General features: G+C 44.8%; 1 protein-coding gene across 1 annotated transcript; it reads left to right on the top strand.

The window, feature by feature from the left end:
• Positions 1-1301: 1301 nt before the first annotated feature.
• Positions 1302-1883, top strand: RHOH (ras homolog family member H; the record flags this gene model as incomplete). The annotated part of the gene is made up of 1 exon (XM_080660757.1): positions 1302-1883. The coding sequence occupies exon 1, from the start codon at positions 1308-1310 to the stop codon at positions 1881-1883; it is 576 nt and encodes a 191-aa protein (XP_080516883.1). The 5' UTR covers positions 1302-1307.
• Positions 1884-21673: the final 19790 nt, after the last annotated feature.

The raw sequence follows: 21673 nt of genomic DNA, 5'->3' as shown, positions 1-21673 counted from the left end.
ATGCAGTCCTGTTGAAGTGACAGGCACTGAATGTGGTTACTTCTAAGCAGGTTATTTTGTTTAACCAGGGGCCTACCAGAGTTCTGATATATAGGTAGCTATCCAAAAATGTTGAAAGCAATGAACTTGTATGCATATATGCATAACCTGTGGACACAGACAATGGGGTGGTGAGGGCCTGGGGTTGGGATGGGGGCGCGAGTGGGCTGGAAGAGGTTAATAGGAAGAAAAGGAGGACCTATGTAATACTTCCAACAATAAAGTTTAAAAAAAAAACCCACAAAAAACAACACACTACATTGAAAGAAAGAAATAATTTAACCCTCACATCTCTGAGGAGCAGTTCCTAAATTTATCATAACCTCGCAGATGTGCAAAATGAGGTTTGGAGACCAAGTAGCGCCTGTTCAAAGCCATGTTGCTGTGTAAGTGATGAAGTCTGAGCTCAGATGCAGAAACGCAAGGACAGTGCCCTTTCCATTAGAACAGTAGCCACTTTTTGAAAAAAAAAAACAAAAAACAAAAAACAACACCTCAAGGAAAAAAAAAAAACAGCAGCAAATTTTTAGAGTTCTGGTAATTTCTTTTCTCTGACCTCAACACAAATTCCCACATAAACCAAGGACTGGTTGATTAATCAATAAATGAAAGGAAGTGCTTGTAATACGGTGGCTCATTACAGGTCTCTCCCTTCCCAAAGTGGCTGGGATCCATTAGAAAGTGAAGCGAGAGAACACTGTCAGCTGCCTTCCCTGCTTCTTGGAGCGGAAGCCAGAGAGAGCTGTTAGAAAACGTCTCATTCACACACCAGGTTGCTATCGAGGTCTTTTTCATGTTATGATCAGAGCAGTTGCTTGTGTTTTTATCACTAGGCTGATTTTCGAGATAAAATCAGCTTCTGCTTCTTGACTGGGTGGAGTTGTGGGTGCATGAGCTGGGGGATAGCAGATCCAAACCCTCTTTGCTGGGGAAGAGTGGGTTAGATTAGTCGGGTAGGGCAACTACACTGAGGTGGGCCCCATGTTTAATTAGCTTGCCAGTGAGGAAGTGCCCAGTCACCCAAAAAGGAAAAAGAAAGACTCAATTTTCCCTCTTCTCTTTCTGTTCCAGCTGAAGACCAGACTTTGGAGCTTTTCAAAGTAGATCGAGGTCTCTCTCGGATGCATGGAGAGAAGTAACATTCTGCAAATTGCTGTTGGAGACCCTGGGACCACAGACCCATCTGGTTTTTATTCCCTGCGTTGAATGGCATTTGCTTCAGCCGTTCAAGGATTCTGAACTTGTAACGAGGGAGCCAGGCTGGGAAGATGCTGAGCTCCATCAAGTGTGTGCTGGTGGGAGACTCTGCTGTGGGGAAGACCTCCCTGTTGGTGCGCTTCACCTCAGAGACCTTCCCAGAGGCCTACAAGCCCACGGTGTATGAGAACACGGGCGTGGATGTCTTCATGGATGGCATGCAGATCAGCCTGGGTCTCTGGGACACGGCCGGCAATGACGCCTTCAAAAGCATCCGTCCCCTGTCCTACCAGCAGGCCGATGTGGTACTGATGTGCTACTCTGTGGCCAACCATAACTCTTTCCTGAACCTGAAGAACAAGTGGATTGGCGAAATCAGGAGCCACTTGCCCTGTACCCCTGTGCTGGTGGTGGCCACCCAGACTGACCAGCGGGAGATGGGGACCCACAGGGCCTCCTGCATCAGTGCCATCGATGGGAAGAGACTGGCCCAGGATGTGAGAGCAAAGGGCTACCTGGAGTGCTCAGCCCTTAGCAATCGGGGGGTCCAGCAGGTGTTTGAGTGTGCCGTCCGAACTGCCGTCAACCAAGCCAGGAGACGCAACAGAAGGAAGCTCTTCTCCATTAATGAGTGCAAGATCTTCTAACCTCCAAGAGACTTCACCCAACACTCATTTACTCACCCACCTCAAAGACTAATGGGGACAGGGAGAGCAAACAGCAAGGGTTGATGCCCTTTCTGGGTACATCCCGGGCAGTGTTTGCTTTTGGATATAGTTTGTTGATGGGACTTTGTCACTGGATGGTTTTATTAAGTACACTCTGCAAATGAACTCCTCGTCCTGTCCAACTAGGCAGTCTCTTGAGAAGCTGTAATGAATATTCTATCTCTGGTTAAAAAACTTTAGGTCTCCATAATTTTGGACAGTGAAGTGAGTTTTCCAAAGAATTCTATATTTAAAGACATGTTTTATTTAAATGATAACAAAATGTAGAGCTCTTGTACATAATAGTTTTCATGCTTGGGAAGTCTTTTCCTACAGACTCACAAACACACCCTGGTCTATGTGTGAAATGACCTTACAGGACTCCGCCATATGTTCGGAGTGTTATTTTCACCTGAAGTAGTAACTTTGTTGAAGCCACTTGCCTACCTGATTTTACTAGGTGATCAAATTTTAAAAGGACTGCCAACCAATCCTTGCAATTAATTTTCCACCCAGCTGTTAACCAATTTGTATATAAAATACATTCGATAACATATGCTACTTTAATACTGCCTAATGATTTTAACAGCTATCCGTCTATTTTCCTGTAATTACATGTAGAAAAGCATTCCTTATTTATGATACTACCTTTCACTCAACGAACTCCCATTATGCACTAAGTATTCCTCTTTCATTTACCAAAACAGAGGAAAGGAAAACCTTTTGGGTGGGGAATCTGACTGCTCCAAGTAATAGCAGCAGAGCTCAGAACGGAATTTAAAAACATCGCTTTCCTTTGGGAACCGCTGCACGTTGCCTGGGTTTTCCGACACTGGCTCCTGCCCGGTTGCAGGCCTTGTGAGTGAGAGCAGGCTCGGAGCTCTGTATGCTGGTCACCTGGGGAATTGGTTACTTGAGCTCTTAACTGACCTGGAAGGGCAACTATAATTTATTGATTTTAGGATCTAATCAGAGTAATTACTAAGGTGTCCATGTACATATGTGTGTGTGTAAGGGAACACAGGTACAACTTATAGCTTTTACTATTTCATCAATGTGAAGCACCAGAGTAAAAAAAACAAAAACAAAACAAAAAACCCACAAATTCCAAGCACAGGGAACAGGAAAACTGTATAGCAGATTTTCAGATAAAATCTTATCAGGGAAAATACTGAATAATGACACCCCCCCACCCCCCTCAAAACCGCGTTCTATCTAAAAAGCTTCAAAACAATGGTATCAATCATCTGTTAAAGTTGAGAACAGAGACCATGGAACTCAAGAAAGAAATTGCAAATGCTGGCACCGGGTACATCATTTACTCACCTAATCCAATAAAACTCAGAACCACTCTGGACCACGTTTATTCAAGTACATCATTGTTATGTTATAATGTGGCCATCATATACAAATGGTAAGGCACTTGGCATAAATGACTATGATTAAACTTATGTTGACATAACCAAGCCAATTGTTGCGTTTCCTTATGTGGTCAAGTCTTTATAGCTATAATCAGTGTTAAAATCAAATGTGTGCTCATCTCCACACTTTTCTCTTCTCTCTCTCATCCACATCCGGTAAAAGGTCCGGAGCCTGGATCTTAGTCTTTGGGGCCGAGGTTCCTTCATTTCCCGGGGCTGATGTATCTGCTTCCACCCAGCCTTCTCTAGTCCTCTAGTCCTGTGGCTTGTCCTGGCCTCTGTGTCACCTGTGTCCCTTGACTTGAGAACCCTTGTATCCAGCTTTCTGTATTGCACATCCGAGGGTTGGAGGGCTTAAACCTGACCAGGTGGGGAGCTCACCTTCTTTAATATCCCTGTTGATCCTTGTCTTTTTCATCAACGGTCTTATATAACGCATACAGATTCGCCTTCAGGACCAGTCTTTAGGGTGGAGACTATTTAGCTTGTTAGCAGGAGTGAATTTGTATTCACTAAGATGGGCTTTCCCCAAGCTTTTCTTCCTTTGTTGTTGAAGGGAGATGAGGGCAGAGGTATCTCTGAAATGGGAAAGCCCAGGTCCCTGATTCACAGTGAGGGAAGAGGAGGTGATTCCATTTCAAAGGAGGAAGGGAAGGCCAGAGAGGGCATAGTCACCTGGACAGACACACCAATGAGCCTTCTGCCTGCTGGCAGGAGCCACGCCTAAAGATTCCCTCTGGGAACCCTCACACTGAGAACAAGAATCTGTGTGTAGCCAAAACCGGTTTGGCTCAGTGGATAGAGCATCAGCCTGCAGACTGAAGGGTCCCAGGTTCGATTCTGGTCAAGGGCACGTAACTTGGTTGCGGGCACATCCCCAATAGGAGGTGTGCAAGAGGCAGCTGATCGATGTTTCTCTCTCATCGATGTTTCTAACTCTCTATCCCTCTTCCTTCCTCTCTGTAAAAAATCAATATATATATATATATATATATATATATATATATATGTATATATTTTATATATATATATAAGAATCTGTGTGTAAACCTTCCTAGCGATGGGACTGGTGGGAATCGAGGCTCATGGGTGTCTGTCTCCCCTACCAGACTATAAGTTCTTGAAGGCAGAGCTACCTCCTATGTGTCTCGATGCCCCCAGGGCCAGCGCCAGCACAGAGAAGACACCGTAGCTAAACAAACTTGTGTTGAATTAGAGAGGGGAAAGGAATTGGGCTGCTGTGTCGCAAAGTGGGTCTGGGAAGGAAGCAGACCCCCGCAGGCCTTGCAGGGATAAGAAGTGAAAGTAGGTCATTTTTGTTGGAATCCATGTAATGTATGTTCTACATGAGCGTATATTTGTTTGCCTGCCTGAACTCAGGCTCACGTTTCTTACACTTCAAAACTTGCACGACCTTGTTGTAGGCTAGAGTATGTTGATTCTTAACTATGGCAACGTTAAATATGCTCTTAGTTTACATTAAAGAGTTGATTGGAGTGGTGGAGTTAGCCATCCTCTTCTTTTCCCCTTTCTACCAGCTGTATAAATGGGCAGCAGAACCCAGTGTGATGAAATCAGGCTGAACGACGAGAGACTTGAAAGCACCCTAACCATTACAGTTCACCGAGCACTTCCAGTGGGCCGGCGCTGCGCTCAGCGCTAGAGTGCGCATCGTGTCACCACGTGGTGTGTAGGTGGCCACTCTATAATGAGCATCACCCACTGAGGCCTGGCCTACTACTGACGTGACAAGTCCAGGCCATACAGCAGCTGAGCCGCAGCAGCAAGACCGGAGCAGGTCTGTCTGTCTCCAAAGCCCTGCTCAGAGCCGCTGTGCCCCACTTCCTCCCAGAGCAACCCGACTGCACGGCTTTGCCACATCCGATCTCATGCAGCCTGTCGGCCTCACCCCCACCAGTCAAGTGGCCTGTATTTTAAAATTACTTTTAATAAACGATTCCAAGTCTGAACTTAGTCCTCCCCTTTTCTTTCTGGCAATGAGAACAGGACCTCTCTGAGTCACAGAGCACCATATTGGCCAAGGTCCCTGATCCAGTCCTTGGCTTTTAAAATTTTTATTTAAATATATTTTTATTGATTTCAGAGAGGGAGAGGGAGAAGGAGATAGAAAATCAATGATGAGAGAATCATTGATTGGCTGCCTTCTGCACGCCCCACACTGGGGATCGAGTCCAACACCCGGGCACGTATCCTGACCGGGAATCGAATGGTGACTGACCTTCCTGGTTCCTAAGTTGATGCTCAACCACTGAGCCATGCCGGCCAGGCCAACCCTTGGCTTTTAAGTAAAACTTTGTAGGTTGGTTACATGTGAGTCGGCAGAGATGATATGCATCATGATTTGATGCTTTAAAAAGCTTGGAAAATATTCCCTTTTTCTTCTCTCACTTCCCTACCCCCCGGGTTTCAGGTATTTCCTTTGGATGAGAGAGCGACAGGGGAGAGCAGAGCTGGGGTTTTTTCTTTTAGGGGTTTGGTACCACGAAAGGGCATTTACCCAGCATGAGGTGTGAGAGGCCGACTCCAGTTTGGCACATTTGCAGGGTGATGATACGACAGAGGGGACAGGGATTCTGTGAGTGTTCCACCTTCAACGCCAAGAAGGCAGTCGATCTTACGGGCTGAGTCAGATCAGAACAACTCAAGGGGCGGGACCTGTTTTTCCTGAAGCCATCATTCTCCTGATAAAGCAAAGAAATGTAATCACTGGCTAAGATCTCAAGCAGTGTTTCACGAGAAAAGATAAAATAAACCGTGGAAATTATTTGTGAGTTCATAAATAGTACTTGATTAAACCTAAAATTTACATTAACTATTTTAGTCGATTCTAAAAAAATCCTGACAGCCCAGCCATCGTGGCTCAGTGGTTGAGCATCGATCTATGAACCAGGAGGTCACGGTTGGATTCCCAGTCAGGGTGTGCAGGAGGCAGCCAATCAATGAGTCTCTCTCATCATTGATTTTCTGTCTCTCTTTTCCTCTCCCTTCTCTCTGAAATCAATAAAAATATGTTTAAGAAATATATCCTGACATGGATTTAATACTTAATGGTAATTAGAAAGCCATGATGAAGTAAAAGGCCACACAGTTGTGACACATTTTAGAGTCAGAGAGACTGGGTCTTGTGTCTCTCAGCCTCGGCTTCCCTATCTTAAGACAGAGACAATTCCTGGGTTACGCTAAGAATTAATTCAATAATGATTATGGAAATGTCTTATACCTGTAAACTATTGTTCCAATGGTGGTGTTGATGAGTTTTTGGTGGATTTCTATGCAGATACGTAGGCTGAATATACTAGATCAGATTAGAATATTCTAGAACTGTTGGGCCACATGACGGGATGCAGAAGCAAGCTCTGTTTGTGGCAAGGTAGAGTGAGATGAATAAAATGACACATAATAATAGCAACAACTGCATTTGAATGTTCACTGGTTCCAGGTCCTGTACTAGGTTCTTTATATACATCATCTCATTTTATCCTCATAACACGTTCCTGAGGTAGAGAAGTGGAGGTATTTCCCTTGTGCAGTTACTTTTCAAAGTGTCCCAATTTTTCCATGTAATTTTGGCATAATTAAACTTGACCAGCTAAAAATCATATGATGAGTTGTATATGATGTCCATTACACTTGCTAATTTAGCTAAGAAGCGAGAATGAACCATTACGCACCATAGGGGCTCAGCAGCCTTTTTGTGTGAATTTTTTTTTTTGGTCATTGTTCCTGAGAAGTCTCAGGTGGGTCATAGACCCTAGTCCTGACTGGTCTCTGCTGGCTGTCCCCACTCCTCCCCTTTCCATTTTCCACCCTTACTGCTCCCCTCTGTGCCTGGGAGGTTAACCCTAAGGACTGCACCACCTGGGATCGCCTCCTGGCTGCTGTCCACTTGTGTTCAGCTGCTGTCCTCTTGTTTCTGGAAGTCTGAGGTAGGAAGAGAAAATATTTGTTTTTTTGTCCTACTCATTTTTTTAAATATCTATTTTTTATTGATTTCAGAGAGGAAGGGAGAGGGAGAGAGAGATAGAAACATCAATGATGAGAGAGAATCATTGATCGGCCGCCTTCCTGCATGGCCCCTACTGGGGATTGAGCCTGCAATGCAGGCATGTGCCCTGACTGGGAACTGAACCATGACCTGTTTCATGGGTTGATGCTTAACCACTGAGCAACACCGGCTAGGCCGTCCTATTCCTTTCCTGCTTTGGTGACGCATATCTGTCAATAGCTGTGACTTGCTCCGTGAGAAAAGCTGCAGCTCCTGCTGGGCTGCTTCTCCTTTTTGGCTCTAATTTTCACGGGGCTCTAGGACAGTATTTCCTCACCTCTCCCATCAGCCCTGGAAGAGATAATGGCTTCCTGCTGGTGCTACAGCAACATCCCTCATGTGGTCCCTCACCCAGACCTCTACCAGTAGTGCCTTCATTCAAATCTCTTCATCTGAACCATCTAGAATACATTTGGTTTCCTACAGGATTCTGACTGATACACTCACTAAGTATTAAAATAGTCTCTATGTTCTGGCATTAAGTGATTGTTCAAATTTCTACTGAAGGAATCAGCTTGCCAATCTGGGTAACTGCCCTGTTCTAGCTTCAAAACCCAGGAAATACCATTCTCGATAGCTATTTGCTTGGAAGAAAAAGGAGGAGTATATTAATTCTAATCTGAATAAGCAAAAGATTAGTTCTGGGATAGCAACGTTCAAAAACTGTGGGTCTTCTGTCTGGCTGGTGTGGTTCAATGGTTGAGCGTCAACCTATGAACCAGGAGGTCATGGTTGAATTCCTGGTCAGGGCACATGCCCGGGTTATGGACTCGATCCCCAGCAGGGAGTGTGCAGGAGGCAGCCAATCAATGATTCTCATCATTGATGTTTGTATCTTTCTCTCTCCTTCCTCTTTCCTCTCTGAAATCAATAAAAATATATTTTTAATAAAAATTTCATGCTCAAGAGATACATTTGCATAGATTTCCTGGGAGACATATCTGAGAATGCTCTTGGTAATATTGTGTGTAATAGCAAACACTAGAAACAATCCAACATCATCAATAGAGAATGGCTGAATAAATTTTGGTATACTCATATATGGAATACTATGCAACAATGAAAATGAATTGTGGCTATACATAGCAATATAAGTGAATGTAGACAATGTTGAGGGAAAAAGTAGCAAATAATATATATAGTATTATTCCACTTATATGAAGTTCAAATACAAACAAAACTTTCATTGCAAATAAAAATTTTTTAAAGCATGAAAGTGATTAACACAGCATTTAAACAAGTGGTTACCTTTACTGGGGAGGAAGGGAACATGATTGAGCAGGGTCACCCCGGGTAGCAGAGATATTGGTAATGTTCTATTTCTTGTTTGGGAAGTGGGTACATGAGTGATCATTTAATTTTTTTCTGTTATTTATCCTTCAAAAATATTCTTATGTGTTTTATACACTACTTTCTGTGTCTGATATAATTTGTAATTTAAAAAGTTTTTTAAAGTTCAGGTTCTACAGTCGAATTGCCTGGACTTGAAATCCAACTCTGCCACTCACTAGTGCAAAATAACTGACTTCTCTGTGCATCAGTCTTCTCGTCTGTAAAATGGAGAAAATAATGTCATGGGGTAGTGAAGATTAAAGGAATTAATACGGGTAAAGGCTGTACTATGCCTGGTACATAGCATATGCCCAATAAATGGCAGCTGTGTTATTCAATTGTCATGTTATATACCTCAGAGCTGAGAGGACCCTCTGTTTTGTGTACGAGACACTAAAACTTTGGGACTATTAAATGACTTGTCCAAAGCTCTTGACCACCTCACCCTTCTTACCATTCTTTTAGGTGCTCTTTTCTCTAAGCTTCCTGAGTAGAGAGGTTTTTTTGTTTTTTTAATTGGTTGCTTTTCAGAAGTTCGCTTTTCACTGCGGGTTTCCTGCACGTTGTAATTTGTAGTGTTGTTGCTTAGCACAAAGCAGGTGCCTTCAGTATCTTCCAGGGATCAACAGAGGCCAGTTCCTTAAGTAGAAACAGATCTCCACCTGCTTATTTATTCATTCAACATTTATAAAGCTCTTAGGTTCTCTATGGGGGTGATTCAAAGAGAGTAGAGGGCCCAGTCACTGAACAGATAATGACCCTAGCATATCTCCATCACTGGATTTACCAGGTTGTTTCATAAATTTCTGTCTGTTTCCATTCCCCCATTGAACCATGACCATCTTAGCACTAAGACTGCACATAGCCTTGGTGGAGTTGAGGATCTAGTTAGGTAGGGATGGGTGTGTGTGTGTGCAAATAATAATTAGGTAAACAAATCAGGTAAATGTGGATGGGTGATCAGCGTTATGAAGAAAATAAATTAGGAAAAGGGAGAGAATATTTGGTAGTTTATTTTCCTAATTGAATGATGTAGGCAGACTTCATTTAAAAATAAACAGAAAAAAAAAATAGCAGGCTTAGCATTTTCTCTGCTGGCCCCGAGAGAGACACACACACATGCTTTTTACAATAACCAGCGTTCAATTCCCAGGTCCCCCCAGAAGTGACTTCACTGGGGATTCCAACCCACCTGCCTGTTGGGTTAGGGTTGTTCCAAGGAATGAACCAGCAAATAGACTGGAAGAGAAAAGGGACATAATTAACAGAAGCAGAGTAGGGCTGGGGCTTACACAAGCAAGTGGTTTCCAACGGATTCTGAAAACAAGGAAGGAAATGACGAGGACTCGGGGTTAGATAGGACTCAAAGTAGAGCCCAGAGCTTGCCTGCTGGGCACTGTGGAGCAGGTCCAAGGCCCTGTGGGCGTCTGTGGTGGCACGTGCCTGAGAAGCAGCAAGGTGTGGCAGCTAGGGCCCATCTGCTCATGCAGTGGGACGTGCTTGCCTTCTATAGCCGTGCTAACTAGAACATACTAAAATGCCCCAGTCTGGAACTTTCATGCTGATAGAAACAGGCAAGGGTGCAATTTACAAGTGAGTCATCGGAATGAACCCAAGGGCAGTTGTTGGAGGCTAGAGCTGCTGTCTCAGGGAACAGAAGATTTACTGAGGATTTTGACTAAAGGCATTTTTTCCTTTTTTTAAGTATATATTTTTTTATTGATTTCAGAGTGGAAGGAAGATGGAGAGGGAGAGAGGGATAGAAACATCAATGATAAGAGAGAATCATTGTTTGGCTGCCTCCTGCATTCCCCTCACTGGGAACTGAGCCCGAAACCTAGGCATGTGCCTCGATTGGGAATCAAACTGTGACCTCGTTCATAGGTTGATGCTCAAGCACTGAGCTAGACTGGCCTGGCTGAAGGCATTTTTTAAAAAGTCTTCAGAAAGCCCCAAACAAATCACTGTATGCATATCTCCTGTCCTTCCTTTTCTCCTCTCCTCTTCATCATTTCTCTCTCTAGCCAGGTGCCCCCCTCACCCACCTTTGATTGTTCCAGTATCTGAAATGGTGCCGTGTGCACAGCAAAGGCTGGATTCTGTTTCTTGGGTGACTCAATCCCCATGATCTTCATCTCAAACATTCATCCATGCAGCCTTTCAAACTATCTGAAGTGCTTTTCCATGCCTTCTGGTAACAATTGCCAGGGTCTGCCTCGCATTCTCTAGTTTATCAAGGACTTTGTGCACATGGTCCCACATGACCTCACAACAATGGTGTGGATTATTATTACCCGGCTTATTTTGCTGGCGAGGAAGCTACGGCTTAGGAAGGCTACATGCCTCATGTATGCACACCTAGCAAATGCTTGGCAGAACCAGGATCAGACTTTGATCTCTTGGCTCCATACTCTCCTTTTTCCACCAGGCTTCCATCTGCGGTCAAGATGACCCTGGGAAGTAGAAGTGAAAGGGGTAAGGCCCACAGAGGCGATGCCATGGATGCAGGCCACACACCGGAAGTGAGGCCTCCATTTCCACACCCTTATCATCTTTATTATCAGACACATTTTTAAAATGGACCCACCACTGTGTGGTTGCCTGCAGAGCACTCATTAGGTGAGTTAAACAGACATAGATTATATCTCCGTTCAGTAAATAGAAAAGTCTGAAAAGAGGAAATTATCTGCTAATCCAGGCCCCAAACCATGTTTGCATTAATTCTCTGGATGCTGCCTACAGACTCGCACTAGTTTTTTCTCTCCTCTGTTAGTGTGTATACTTCCATCGAAGGTCAAATATCAAAATCAACATGACGGAAACATTTTCTTCTGCTTCTTTATTATTTTTATTGTATTATTACTATACTATCTGGTATTATTATCTATATTATATAATATGTAATATGTAATATAATATATTATATTACTTATATTAGACTCACACTTTTGGAGTTGGAAGAAGGTTATGTTAGATATAATATAATATAATATAATATAATATAATATAATATAATATAATATAATATCTCTTACTATTACCCGAGGACACACAGCTGGCTTCAGGCAAAGCTGGGACTTGAGAGCCAGGTCTCAGCTCTTCCCTCAGGCCGCAGACTGTCAACTCTACCTTTGAGCTACCGACTCTGTGTCTATTTGTTTCAGTTTCAATGATGGAAGTTTAAAGGTTTACCCTTTGCTTAAAATGTCAGCGCATTGGCAGGTGATTAAAAAAAATAAGAAAATGTCAGAGGCAAAGGCCGGCATGTGAAACCAGCAACGGTAGTGGAGCAGAAAGACACGGGACACCACAGCCAGCCAGCAGCGTTGCACTATCTGTTACTGACAAGCTCCACAGCCAGAGCCAAGAGCCCTGGACCACTCAGGGCTGGGGCCACGTGGTTCAGGGGGAACCTGAGGGACGCTCTCCTACCTCCACCTACCTGCTCAGAAGGGAAATCTGCAAGCCAGCCTGGTTGGGGCAGATTACAGGAATCATAAAGGAAAGAGATTCTTGTGGAGAGTGGCTACCGTGTTTGGACAGGTTCAAGCCTTGGACTAATGAGAGGGCACAGTCCTCTCATGGCCACGTGCAAGTCCCAGCTTGGAGAGCAGAGCCCTCCCAGCACAATTATAGCCAACAGCTGTCGTCGTAAACTTGAACCTATGGTCTGAACAAGTGGTCCCACGTGCCTGAGTGATGTGGGCTTGATAGAGTTCAGGTGTATGTAATTGAGTAGGATTGAAACCCATGAAAATGTTGTAACCTGGCTATAAAATAAAGACATGGCTTGTAGTCCGTGGCGCTGTCCCTAGCTCTCCATAAGAGAGGACAGCGTCCCACCGAGAACCCAGCTTTCATTATCTTGTCTGTCTTTTCTAAATCCTTCACTGCCCCCACTCAGGGTCACCGAACCTGGCTGAGCTGGCGCGGCACATAAGGCGCCCTGGGGCTGAGTATGCCATGGCGGTGCCGGCTTGCCACAGATTCTTGATACAGATATATACTTGCATATCTGTTCCCCACCAAATCTTATAACTATCGCACACTTATTGTTGAAAAGATTAGAAAAAAAAAACAGTAATGCAAAATGACAATACTAAAAATCACCCTGATGTCACATCATTTTTTTTGTATTTATCCTTCCAGAATTTTTCTTGCACACGTGTGTATTTTTACAAAAATAGGATCATATGGTACAATCTGATTTCCAATCTGCTTTCTTCACTTACTAGATTGTGAACAGCTTTCAGTGTCAGCGTGTTAATGAATATACATACGCCTACGCTGTTGAGTGTAAAGGCAGCATGCTAACTGCCCCAGATTTTCCCAATGAACCTGTAAGCACGCTTGTTAATTGCATCTATAGGTATCTATTGAATTTCGTACTGAAAATGTATGTGCGTGTGCATGCTTGTGTGTCCGTATGTGTGTGTATGTGGCCTTGCTTAAAGCCATGGTAAAAATCACAGATATATCTAGCACTATGTGCTTTACTTGTAAGCACTCAAGAGAAAGGCACTATTATCCTCCCCATTTTACAGAGGCGGAAACTCACCCAAGGTCACACACTCCGCCTGTGTCAGAGTCAAGATTCAGTCCAGACACTCTGGCTCAAGCCGGGGTTCCTGACCACCACGCTTCCTATAACGCTTCAATCTGTTTGTTGCCACAGGCTGGCTTCTTGATTACATAACTGGGTGGGCCTGTGGGAGCATCCAGTCCCAGAAAGAAAAATCTTACTATGACAGATGTGAAGTCCAGAGATTTCTTTCCTTTCCTACCAAGTCACATGTAAGTTCATGACATAGTTTGAAAACCATCCACCGAGCTCTTCCATCTCTGGTCTTCTCTGTCTATCTTTCCGCAACTATCCCCCGCCCCCCCCCCCCCCCGCCCTGCATCTTTTTCTAGCTTTTCTGCCCTTTCCACAGGGCAGGGCTCCCTATAGAAGGTCCCTGGAGGAGGCTTACTAGTAAGCCCTTCAGAGGAAAACAGTTATGAAAAAACACACCTTGCTTTTGTTACTCTTGACACCTGTCAGAGAGAATAGTCACCTTCCTCCTTCTCACCAGACTTCCTCCCAGGAAGGGCTGGGAGGGGGCCCTGAGGAGGAAGGACAGGAGGGGGTGAGGGGGGGGGAGAAACCCCCATCCTGCCACAACACAGAGCCTCGGATTTTGCCCTGCTTTGATGCTAACGTCTCTGATTCTCCCTGGTTCCTTCTGAAGTTGGGGGTGGGGTAGGCAGGAGTGTACGAGCGGTCCGGGCCTCCAAGCTACGGTGTGGCTCTAGAAGCTGAGGGTGAGGAGCCTTGGCCGGACACCTTCCCCCCTTCCCCCCCCGCCCCCCCCCCCCCAAAAAAAACAAAACAAAAAACAGGAGTAGTCATCTTGGGCGAGGCTCTTGTTAGCGCTGCTGGCTGAGGACTGTGTAGGGCAGACTCGGGGTCTCTTTCTCTGTCCAAGTCTCTTTCTCTTTGAAATGGAATTTCTGATGTGATAGAGCCATCTGGCCGTTCCAATGGGTCTGTGATCACCTGATTAAACTGCTGTGGTAAAAGACCTTAAAAAAAAAATGTTTTCCAATCATTGTAGACCAATACTGTTTAAAAGCATAATGAATTCCTAGAAGAAGAAAAAAAAGCAAAAGATAAATAGGAAAAAATGAGATGAAAAAAGGACATATAAAATGCAAGTCCCATTTTTATTATTAGATGCTTAGGTTCAATAGACATTATCCAATTGCTGAAAACACATCTTTCTGAATATACACTCCCGATGTCAGTGCTTATCTTGCTATGGCCGGGCAACGGTTTGCAGACCTACCCTGCCAGGTCTCCGGACCGCACTTTGAGCAGCCTTGATATTATGGTGCACTCACTTCTTCTCTGTTTGAGAAAGTTCATTTCTGTGACCATGCTTATGTGCTATTGTTACATAATTAAGTTGCAGTAGTCTCATAATACATCAATATACTGTAATGTTCACCGTGAGTAGCATTAAAAAGAAAAAGGACCCAGACCTGGTCTGGGACAGACCCACCTTTGTGTGGTGTAATTCAAAGCCTCTTTCTGGGAAGAAAATCGGTGCTTCTGTGGAAACGCCTCTGCAATCTTCTGGTGGATTGTGATGGAATTAAGGCTTGTTCTGGGAAACTAGTCACTTACTCCCACCTCCAGCTGACTGTCAGATAACAGTTTAGTTGACCTTTAACCAGACATTCTTTTTTCATTTTTCCTGTGTCTAGTCTACTAATAATTATCTGGCCATGCCTATCAAGTGTGAATCTTTGAAGTGGACTCCCCAGGCCCCTGCCCCGGAAGAACGGCCACAATACTGTTGGACACATGGTCACGTCGAAAGAGGAAGGAAGAGCGAATTCTGATGGGTTGGTGGAGTTGGTGGGAGCTGGTGACCCTGCGCAAACTTTGTTTTCTCGTCTCCATTTTTTAAAAAATTTTTTATTAATTTGTTTCCGCATCACCATGTATCCCTCTATGCCCTCTTCCACTTCCAGCCCCCCACCCTCCCAATCACCACACTGTTGTCCATGCCCATGAATTTTCTCTCTTTTTTTTCTTTTTGGTTCAATCCCTCCACTGCTCCCCAACACAATCCCCACCCCCACCAGAGCTGTCTGCCTGCCCTCTCTGAGTCTGTCTCTATCGGGCCAAGTCTCATTTTTTTTGCATCTATGAAATGAAAAGAACAATTCTTCAGGAAGAGGTTGTGAGAATTAGGTGAGGCATAGAATGGAAAGGGCGTGGGATAGAATCAAGTGCACCATACATGCTCACCATTATCAAAATGATGCCTGTGGCCTGCTGGTCTCCTGGAAGTGACAAGCCCTTTTGCCAGGTTCCTCCTTTGCTCTCGCAGGAATGAGACTGTGAGGAGCAGGAGTCCAGGCCCTCAGGCAGGAGGGGGGCTGCCTGAAGCCCCTAAGTCAGCTGGGCTGGCGTGTGGGGTAACACTGGTGTTTCCCACACTTTCAAAGCTGCCCCTAAGGCAGGGAGGAGGGGATCGAGCTAGAAGGAGCTTGGGGGTGACTGGGGCAGACAGACTTCCCCGGGCTGAGCCTGAGCCGCAGCAGGTGTGAGCGTTGGGAGCCAGCCAAACCCGAGCTCTCCCCACAGCGGTGGGAGCAGGCGCGCTCGCCTGTGGCTCAGCTCTGCGGCTGCCACCCCACCCCGGCGCTGCTGATGGCCGTCCTTTCTCACAGCCTTTCTCTCCGCTCGGGCTTGGCTGGCAGGAGAGGGAGGCTGCTGTGTTCTGCTTGGGTCTATTTTCTTCTCTCTGCTTGCAGCAGAAGCGGCCTACCTGCCATGTCGTGAGTCATATTTGCCCTTCACCCTCACTCTCCTTTCCCTGAGAAAGGGAAGGCCACGTGTCCTGTCAGAAGCTCTGGGAGAGGCTGAGGGAGAGAGGGAGGAGGGGAGATGGGGGTCTGGCCAATGTTCCCAGCCGACTGTGGAAACGTATACACCAGGGGTGGTATATGACTCGAGGGCCACAATGGGTTCTTAAACTGGACCGGAGGGCCGGAACAAAAGCATGGATGGAGTGTTTGTGTGAACTAATATAAATTCAAAGTAAACATCATTACATAAAAGGGTACGGTCTTTTTTTTTTTTTTCAATAGTTTTATTCATTTCAAACATTTTAACAAGAAGAATGTAAACACTAATTATTATAATTTGAAACTTCAAAAAATGGAGGAATCATAGCACAATAACATACCTTATATTGAAGATGGCAAAGGCAAAATAAAATTGCCTAACAAAGGAAAGGTACAAAAGCCTTTCAAATTAAACTTAAATATAATAAAATAATTTAAAACTAAAACAAATAGAAAAGAACAAAATGTGTGAACAGTAAATTAAACATTTTCTTTAGTGCAACTTCCAAATTATGCCCGGGACATAGATGTAGATGGCAATGTAGACTGGGTTGAAAGGTTTTTGGTCTTTAAAACATCAACTTCAGTGGGAACAGTGTTGTTGGTCTCCTTTTTAGCTAATGCTCTGATACTGTGCTCTCCAGGGGCGTGTCTCCCTACATCACCACGATAACGTGTCTACGCATTCCCAGGGTGATGTCGGGGGATGCGTCCGCGGGCATTACAAGGAGCCTCTGGAAGATGGAGAGGTTGTTCCTTCTACTGAGTGGGCGGATATAAATCCGCCCACTCAGAAGAAGGAGCTGGCCCTGTTTCCCCACGTTGCCATGTTAACACTGCTGCTGGTGAAGGAGCGGAGGGGAGAGCAAGAGAACCCTCTGCTCTTTCGGCTCCGCGGGCCGGATAGAACAGCCCAACAGGCTGGATGTGGCCCGCGGGCCGTAGTTTGCTCACGGCTGGTATATACTCACCCTTCTCTGCATGGCCCGCTGTGGGGAGGGAAGAGGAGGAGGCAGGAGGAGGGAGAGCAGAGTGTTCGCAGGTGGTGTGGGGCAGCTCCTCTGCAGGGCTCCCCTCGTGAGAATGAGAACGTGGCCCCAGCTCTGGCGCACACGGCGGGCCAGCCCAGAGCTCAGCGAGCGCAGCACAGTCCCGGTTGCCACCTCCTCTGTCCCTCTACTCAGAGCCTTGTTCAGGGACCGGCCTGAACGACTGTGACCAGCAGCCCTGCCTGGGGGAAGACCCGTCTCAAATGCTGCGGAAGGTGAGGGCTCACGGGCGATGAGTGAAGAGGTAAACCTGCCCTCGGTTATGGCTGCAGAGTCTGGGGAGCATAAAGGTGCAGTCCTTTCCAGAAAGAAAGCCTTGTTCCTGGGCACTCGCTCCTGCTCATTCAGCGCAGCTCTGCCCTGCCCCCACGGAGCCAGGGATCAAAACCTGCAGAATCTGTTCACCCCTCCTCTTCCGCCGAATTTGGACTCTGGCCCTGTTTCCTCCCTGCAGCACCGTCTTTGGGCGCCCCAGGCAGCTGCTTCCTGGACCTCACAGTGAAATTTCTACCCCTAACCTTTCCGCTGCTGCTATTCACGTTTCTTATAGGAAAACGCTGGTGCCTTATTTGGCCAAGAGAACCCCTTGCCCCCCAATCAAATGACACCTTTCAGAAAAAAAGGAGAAAAGAAGATGTGAGGGTAAGAGAACATGAGAGTGGACAAAATCCTTCCTAGTCCAACACAATGTTTTTGCTTTAATTCACTTTTCCCCCCCTGGGGGAGAATGTCTAAAACATTCATCAGATTCTCATAAGTCTATGACCCTGAAATTTCAAGAGCTGGTGCTATAAAATGAGTCAGACCATTCCAACGAAAAGGGCACAGAAAGTTCAGGGAGGGCTTATTAAATATATTTTATCTCACTGTCTTATGTTCAGCGGATTATCTCATTGCTTTCACACCATGGCCGTGAACATGGCTGTTTATTTTGCTGCCTGGCTTGGGTGACCTCCAGAATCATATTACTGGATTCTGATTGGCAGCAAGCAGGTGCCCTGTTCTTCAGCCCCTCGCTCTCCATTGTGTTTCCAGAGCCGTAATCCTAAAGCGTGTCTCAGCGTATCTCCACCAACCTGCAAGCCGCTTGCTCATTGGGGTTAAACTTCTCCATTGTCTGACCCACCCAGCCTGTCTGTCCTTACCTTGCTCTGTTCTCTAGCCAGCCCTCCATGCCAACCAGGACTGCCCGCCACGTGGGCCTCATGACCTTCTGCCTCCAGGTCATCACTCATAATACCCTGTCACCCCTTTCTACCTATCCTTCCCATTGTTTAAGGCTAGCTCTTCTGCAGTGGGGGGCCCTGCTTCTGCCCCCGGCACCTTGTGTTCCCCATCACGGACCCCATGGCTGGGTGCTGTAACTCGTGCCTGCCTTGTCTGTCCCTCCCACTGGCCTGTTTCTTCAGAATGGGCTTGTGTCTGGCCAATGTCCTCAACATTGCCTGGAACTTAGTATGTGCTGGGTAAATGCTGGGTAAACAAAGTCTTCTCTGACAATGGTAGTGCATCTCGATCCTGTATTTCCCCAAACTTCTATTATATTTATTGTTTCTACCAGTGACGGATGATTCTTTACTGGGCAAGTTCTTAGGAAATAACAAATTCTCTGAGCCCCATGACAGCTCCACTGAATCAGAATCTGGAGGGGTGGGACTCAAAATCTGTATCTTTACAACGTTCCCCGGGTGATTCTGATCATCTAGAGTTGGCTTTGTATCTGCTGTTCTCAAACTTTTTGGTCTTGGTGTTACAGAGAACCGGAACAAATCAAGCAATGCTCGGAGAGTTTGGAGTCACACTTTATTCACCGGTGGGCTTAGAGAAAATGAATTCAAATTCTAAGCAAAGCTGCAAGCAGAACTTCCCTTTTTATCAAAAAACCAGCCCTGTGTATGCTTAGCGGTTATTTCGCTGCTGGCCTTGAAAACAACACAGTTCTATCCAATTAAAAAATGCACCTGGCATGGCATTGAGAGTATGGGCATATCTAGTCTCTGGCCAGAAGGTCAGACAGCTAAGTTTATCTTCCTCATTATTCAAGCAGGCTAAAGCAGGCTAGAAAGCAAAGTTATTTTTTTTAGAATAAGAGGCCGTCTAAAAAATAGCAGAGAATTCCAAACAGTAGTTTTACAAAATAGGGGTTAGCCTTCTCATTGGGACCACTTTACACTCTTAAAAATCGTTGAAAAACCTGGAGTTTTTGTTGATGTGAGTTCTAACTATTAATATTAACCAAATTAAAATTATAACAAATTATTCATAACAAAATATTTAGATATGAATTCATTTAAAATAACTGATAAATTAATTTAATGTTAACATAAGTAATACATTCTTAAATGAAAAAGTAACTATTTTCCTAGCTAAAAATTTTAGTGAGAAAATGCCATTGTTTTAGATTTTTGAAAATTGCTTTAACACCTAACGATAAATGATAGCTAGATCTCATATCTGCTTCTGCATTCAACCTGGCATAATTTGTAAAGTATAGTTTTGGATGCAATAGTTGAAGAAAATTTGGCTTCACACATATATGTACTTAGAAGAAAGAGGAGTATATTTAATAGCCTTTTCAGATAACTGTGGATATTTTTCATTGATAGTACTCCAAAAATTGATATTGTGGTTTCTTAAAGGTTAGTTTCAATGTGGAATCTGGAAGTCTTATCAATCAACCGTTTGAACTCTGTACACTTGTAGAGAATGAGTGAAATAGACAAGTAAGGCTTTAGTATTATTATGAAAATAGTTTTGACCTCCTGGTATCCTGTAAGAGTCTTGGAGAGCCCAGGCGTTTCTGGATTTCACTTTGAGAAAAGTTGCTGTATTCCACAATATTCATCACTTACATCTTGTTCTCAGATTGTTTTATACTCATTCATTCTACAGATATTTGTTGAGTGCTATGCGAGGCAGCATTCTAGGCTTTGGGATCCTAAATGTCACTGATCCTACAACTAAATTATATTAAAGACCCAGGCCCCAATTTCAGGGCTGCCTCTCGAGAACCTAGTTCCCGGGTTGCTGCTAGGCATTTGGCACTTTTGTGTAAAGTAGGAAAAAATCCCTTCCTCCGAAGAGACACATCTCGTGGGCACGCACTTCAGGTGGACATAACCCTGCCCTGGACACAGGGCTCGGTGAGAGGAGTGTGGGCAAACTGCATCCACCACCTACTCACTGGCTGAGCACTTCCACGCAGTAAGTAACTTATACAGCTGCTCATGGCAGCCTTGTGTGTTTTATATTTCTCTTGTTCTCTAAGCTGGTAAGCCTTGGAGCCAGAATTTCAAGCCAGACAGTGAGGCCTCAGAAGGCTCCAGTAAGTGTATGACCTTAACCTTTAGACTCTGCAATTCCTGATGCATTGTGGGCTCTGACCAAGAGGCAGGTGTGTGGGTAGAAGTTGATAATAGTATATCCTTTTAGGCTCAACAGATTTTCGTTAACAGATCTGTACAGACTTTGTAAACTTAGTGCTTCCTGAAGACAACAAAAAAGCTAAGTTGTCTATTTTGTGACTACCGGTTGGTGGTCACAAACTAGTCCTGGGGATGTGAAGTACAGCATAGGGAATCGAGTCAATAATATTGTCATAACTATGGGTGGTGCCAGGTGGGTACTTGAAATATCTGTACATCTGAAACTAATACAAAATAATATTGAATGTAAACTGCAATTGGAAAAAGAAGCTAAGTTGAGAAGAACTGAACTTATTTCATAAAGGGACCTATACACAGTTAACTTAAGCACACGTATATAGGGTATCCCAAAAAATGTATACACACACTTTGAATAATTATAAAGGCAGTGTTTATTAAAATATATTTCATTTTCGCCCTAACCGGTTCGGCTCAGTGGATAAGCGTTGGCCTGCAGACTGAAGGGTCCCAGGTTCGATTCCAGTCAAGGACATGTACCTTGGTTGAGGGCACATCCCCAGTAGGGGGTGTGCAAGAGGCAGCTGATCGATGTTTCTCTCTCATCGATGTTTCTAGCTCTCTATCCCTCTCCCTTCCTCTCTGTAAAAAATCAATAAAATATATTAAAAATATATATATATTTCATTTTCAAAATTGAGCTGTCAGCTGTTAAAGTGTGTGTACATTTTTGGGGGGACACCCTGTATATTCAACAACTACAAAGAATGCTGGCCCGTTTTGGTGTTAACTGCCAAACCTTTGTCACTGGGGCACTGATGGGCCTCTCAGGCAAGTGACATCATCATCTGGACACTGACCTCATCTTCAGAGAATGGAGATGCAGTTCTGCAGATATCTCGGCTGCAGTCACCTTCAGATGGGGGGACACGCTCTGCAGCGGAGTGATGAGGCTACCTGGAATGTGGTGACTAGCTGGGGTCTGGGGAAGTCTCTCACCATTGAACCAAAATTCACATCTGCAGCCCTTCCTGCTCCTGTGTGCAGAGCTCTGTGAAAGCGGAGGCCCAGCAGTACA

This window comes from Plecotus auritus (genome assembly GCF_963455305.1).
Source record: "Plecotus auritus genome assembly, chromosome: 1".
Lineage (NCBI taxonomy): Eukaryota > Metazoa > Chordata > Mammalia > Chiroptera > Vespertilionidae > Plecotus > Plecotus auritus.
Note: the sequence above shows the minus strand (reverse complement) of the source record. Positions and strands in the feature narration are given on the sequence as shown.